This window comes from Photinus pyralis, unplaced genomic scaffold, assembly GCF_008802855.1.
Source record: "Photinus pyralis isolate 1611_PpyrPB1 unplaced genomic scaffold, Ppyr1.3 Ppyr1.4_LG2, whole genome shotgun sequence".
Lineage (NCBI taxonomy): Eukaryota > Metazoa > Arthropoda > Insecta > Coleoptera > Lampyridae > Photinus > Photinus pyralis.
Genome location: NW_022170403.1, coordinates 46,497,887 through 46,502,590, shown reverse-complemented (window position 1 = coordinate 46,502,590; position 4,704 = coordinate 46,497,887). Strand labels below are relative to the sequence as shown.

The 4,704-nt window shown below is 35.4% G+C and overlaps 1 protein-coding gene across 1 annotated transcript; it reads left to right on the top strand.

Annotated features, from left to right (window-relative positions):
• The first annotated feature begins 601 nt into the window (after nt 1-601).
• On the top strand, nt 602-4,031 carry LOC116164054 (tetraspanin-11). The gene is made up of 6 exons (XM_031478182.1): nt 602-645; nt 763-790; nt 2,757-2,978; nt 3,029-3,211; nt 3,266-3,478; nt 3,533-4,031. The coding sequence occupies exons 1-6, from the start codon at nt 602-604 to the stop codon at nt 3,827-3,829; spliced, it is 987 nt and encodes a 328-aa protein (XP_031334042.1). The 3' UTR covers nt 3,830-4,031.
• Nucleotides 4,032-4,704: the final 673 nt, after the last annotated feature.

The following is a 4,704-nucleotide window of genomic DNA, read 5'->3' as shown; positions in this document are numbered from 1 at the left end:
ATTGTGGCCATTAATAGCTATGTTGGTAAGTATGAATTACATACTATCCCTAGATTTCCAATAACCCTACATAACTTCACCAGACACAGACACTAATCGTTACTTGATTTTAATCCGTGCGATTAGTTAACCAGGCTAGACCTGAGTTCTCACAAGAAACACCGACCATAATAATAATAATAATAATAATAATAACACTTACACTCACACAAATATGCAGAAAGCAATTATTCTGAAAACATCTTCCATAGTTAGAAAATTTTTACATCAAATACAATAGAAGATCGCACGACTTGGAAACAACCCGTCGTGTAATCATAGATCCGCAACAGCGAGAATAACTTAAAAAATAATAATAATAATAATAATAATAATGCATTTATTTTCACGTCATAACAACTTAGAAACAAAGGCTGAGAGTGTAATAAGGAGACAAATGCATATACCTAAGCTGTATGGTGAAAATCACAGGGGAAATTGGTTCAGTCGTTGCAAATAAATGCAAGTTCTGATCTACCACCAATTCCCTGAAAAAAATAAGTTAAAGATTGTTCATCGTGCAAAACTGAACTTGTAAACATTTTGCCTATTAACTTAAATTATGGTGTCAGATGATAATTGGATGAAGGATGTCGGTGCAGCGATGTAAAGATTAATTAGTTATATAACAGGTGGTTATAGTGGAAAGTGTACCTACATATTCTGGGTGAACCCAGACGTGGTAATGTTTGTACGTTTTAATTATTTAAACTGACTGTCTAGCAGATTCTGGCGCATTCTTTTCTTGAAGGTACACAGTGGTAGTGATTTCAGTGGTTCCGAAATAGAGGAATAAATTTTATAAAAGTCATACCTACGTAAAGGATCGTCTAAACAAACTTGTACGATGTATCGGTGGCGTTATTCTCCCTCTAAATCGAATATTAAGATTATGAACGTCAGATCTGAACGTTATTTTATTATACAAGTATGGCGGGGATTTGTCTAGCATTATTTTGTGGTACAAGCATGCCGCATTTAAGAGTCTTCTGTTTGCCATATTGAGCCAAGATAAGTCTTTTACTTTATGTGACACGTGCTGGAACTTCTTTATTCCAAATATTAATCTAATGCAACAGTTCTGAATACGTTGTATTTTGGCCGAAATATTTTGTGTGATACCGGAGCCATAAACTTGGGAACAGTAGTTGAAGTGACTCAGCACTAAGGAATTACAAAGATGTGCTTTTAATGATTGTGTAAGGTAGTGTCTGTGGGGAAAGATTAATTTAAGGTTGATGATTGCTCGTTGAATGAAATTCATTATTAGTTTCGTATACCTGAAGGTATTATCAACTACTACTCCCAAATTCTTGACTTCATCTGATATGATTATTTGTTGATCACCGATATATAGCCTTGAGTGCTCCTTTAGCCTTTCAAGTTTATGTTTGTTGCCAAAAAATATAGCCATCGATTTTGAGGGGTTGATTACTAATGAATGGTGTAAGGAGCCTGTAGCAAGTGCATTTAGATCACTTTGAATAAGATTTAAAGCTTCAGTGCTATTTTCACTATCAAAAGAGTAATACATTTGTAAATCATCGGCGTACATGTGGACTGAACATGTTTTTACGACGGAAGGTAGGTAGGACGAGTACAAATTAAACAGAAGCGGGGCAAGTATTGACCCTTGTGGGACACCTCTCGTTAGTTTTCGATAAGGAGATGTCGAACCCATTAAATGCACGCATTGCGATCGATTTTTTAAATATGTTTGAATTAGAGCAGTTGCGTTGGGCGATAGGCCAAAAGAACGTAGAATTGAGGTCAGAATGTGATGGTCTACAGTATCAAATGCCTTGCTGAAATCCAGAAGTGTTAGCACAGATACCTTGCCTTGGTCAGTCGCTCTTAATATATCGTCACTCGTCAGTGACATGAAGAATAGCAGTGGCACAGCTATGCCCGGCCCTAAACCCAGATTGGTTTTGTAAGAAAGCGTGGTTAGTGTTTAAATACGCGCGTAGCTGTGAATCAATGATTTTTTCTAAGATTTTTGACATTACTGGGAGAATACTGATGGGACGAAGATCTTTGTATTCTTTTGGGTTGGGTATTTTTGCAATCGGTATGACAAGTGCTTTTTTCCACGCAGTTGGAAATGTGTTAGTATTGATACATTCGTTAATTATATGCGTTAGATACGAAAGAATTGTAGGACAAAACAATTTCACAATAGTAATGTTTATACCATCCCAACCAGTGCTATTCGTTTTTATCGAGTTAAGCAGCTTCGCAACCATGCCGGTATCAATCGATGAAAATTCAAAATTTATATACTTCGCAGACCGCAGTCTGTTTGGCAGGGCCGTATGCCCGCTTGAATGGGCAAAATAAAAAAACGTAACTGCGTTGGCTTCCACCTCCGCATTTAAAATATAAATTATATATACACAGCATACATACCTACATAGGTACTTATAGGTAATTATTATTTAAATATACTTAACTGAATTAAATCATTAAGTTCATTATCTAATATTCTTCGTATCTGTGGTAAGTAGACAGTATACCGAGTTGTAAAATAAAATTTTAATAAATTGTCAATAATGAAATATGTAGGTGAAAGAAAACATGCATAAATTTGAAACGAAATTTTCAAACGGATTGTTATGTTAAATTCATAATTGCTACTACTTGCTCACTCACCATGGCCTCATTGAAATGCACCTGTCTAATCCCAAAATAAAGTAATGTATATAATTTAATTTTAGGTATGCGGCTGTTCCTTGGTAACAGGGGGACTACTTATACTTTTTGATTCGGGAAAGATACTTTTATCGCGGCTATTGTCATCTGGACCACTCACATCCATGCCCCAGCCATTCCTGTATTATATTGCAATTGGAATAATATCGTCGGGATTAATAATTGTTGGTATCGGAATCATCGGATGTTGGGCGTCCTGCTTACATAGCTACTTTTTACTAACGGTGGTAAGCAAAGGTAATAAGCAAATTCACTTTAGAAAAAAATGTTTTTTTAGTATTTTCTTGTGATAATGGCAATGTTGATTGTGGAATGTGCCGTATACACTGTGTCGTGGGTATGGCCTCATTGCATCGGGTTGGATTTAAATAAAGATGAATTAATCAAAGCTTTGCAAAGTAATTATGGGGTTCCTGGACAGGAACAATTCACGGCAGCCATTGACTTAACACAAGCCATTGTAAGTATAAGTGAAAATCATAAAACCTTAAACAGTTACTAAAACACTTACCAGTTCAAATGTTGTGGAGTGGTATCTGCTAATGAGTATGATACATCACTGTGGAGACTGCAAAATTTGGGTCCAAACAAACTATCTGTTCCTTTTACATGTTGTATTTTAAATAATGTCGTCGAAGAACAAGCCTATTTGAATCCAAATCCTAACAACGCTACTCTTTGTCAGGCATTGGAATCTACACGTCACGAAGGGTTCCGTTATAAAAAGGTAACGTGAAGGTAAATACTTCAAGATTATATATGTATAATATTATCTTTATAGGGATGTATTGAACCACTTGAACAGTGGTATAAACAACAATATGTGATGTTTTTGGTTACCGGATTGGTTGTTGTCCTTGTTGAATTTTTAGTGCTACTGAGTATTATTTTTGCTTTTACAAAGATTTGCCGTTATAGGCAAGCGACCAAACTACGCAACGATCGATTGAGAATTACGTACCCAAAAATTTCCGAAAACGTTTACGATGCGAGATCTACATTTAGGTTAGGAAATGACAGTTACGCCGGCATCAATAACAGCTTTAAGAAGACTTATGGATTGGTGGACAAAACATGATGGTGGTTTAAGGCAATCTTCTTGCCACACAATACATCTGTATATAATGTTACAAATATTGAGGCCGAATCAATGATTTGGTAAAAAATATGTAGAATTTCATACATGATAGATAAGGTTTTTTTTGTATTTCTGATTCTGATATACTTTTTGTACTATACCTACCATCTACTTTCATTCAATAAAAAATGTAAAGACTGTAGTTGATGCTTGTGCACGGTATTTTCATTATTCGTTACGTGTAAACAAGAGTAGGTATATGGTTAACCAACAGAAAGATCATCACGCACATACTCAAATCTAATTTATATTTTATCATTGTATTCTCTATTACCATGGTGTACAATAAAAGATATGTTTATTACTATTTAGTATAAGCACAACAAAAAGTGAATCCAGTTTATAATGCAATGCAAGAGAAACGGAACACATTGGCTGAGTCCATCGCACTTCTAATTATTAGAGTCTTTATATGCCCGGTTTCACAAACGATGATTAAGGCGACTTCAACATCAACATCAATCGGAGAGAGACCAAGATTGTGTTCCGACTCTTGGTGCACATACAGAAACAATTGACCTTATAGGTATTTATAAACAATCATAAAACTTTATCGCGCCTGTTTTGTATTTAGATATCCTGGATCAAAGAGTATACAACGAAACTCTTTGCCTGGATATATACACATATAACGGAAGGATACTGAAATATATTTATTGCAAAACTATTACATTATACAAACGCGTGAGCTCTGTGACTTGCATTACGCGACTCGTGCAAGTCTGCTATCAGATAACAATTTCCCAAATACATATCATTCCTCCCTCACATAACATAAGTTATTTTATTGCGAACCAGTCGGGAGGTTTTCTGTT

Excerpts from the sequence above, each read along its gene's own strand:
- LOC116164054 (XM_031478182.1), top strand. The coding sequence starts at position 602 with ATGGTGTCAGATGATAATTGGATGAAGGATGTCGGTGCAGCGAT. Across the intron at positions 646-762 it reads AAGGATGTCGGTGCAGCGAT|CAGATTCTGGCGCATTCTTT; the intron begins GTAAAGATTAAT and ends CTGACTGTCTAG. Across the intron at positions 3,479-3,532 it reads AAGGGTTCCGTTATAAAAAG|GGATGTATTGAACCACTTGA; the intron begins GTAACGTGAAGG and ends TTATCTTTATAG.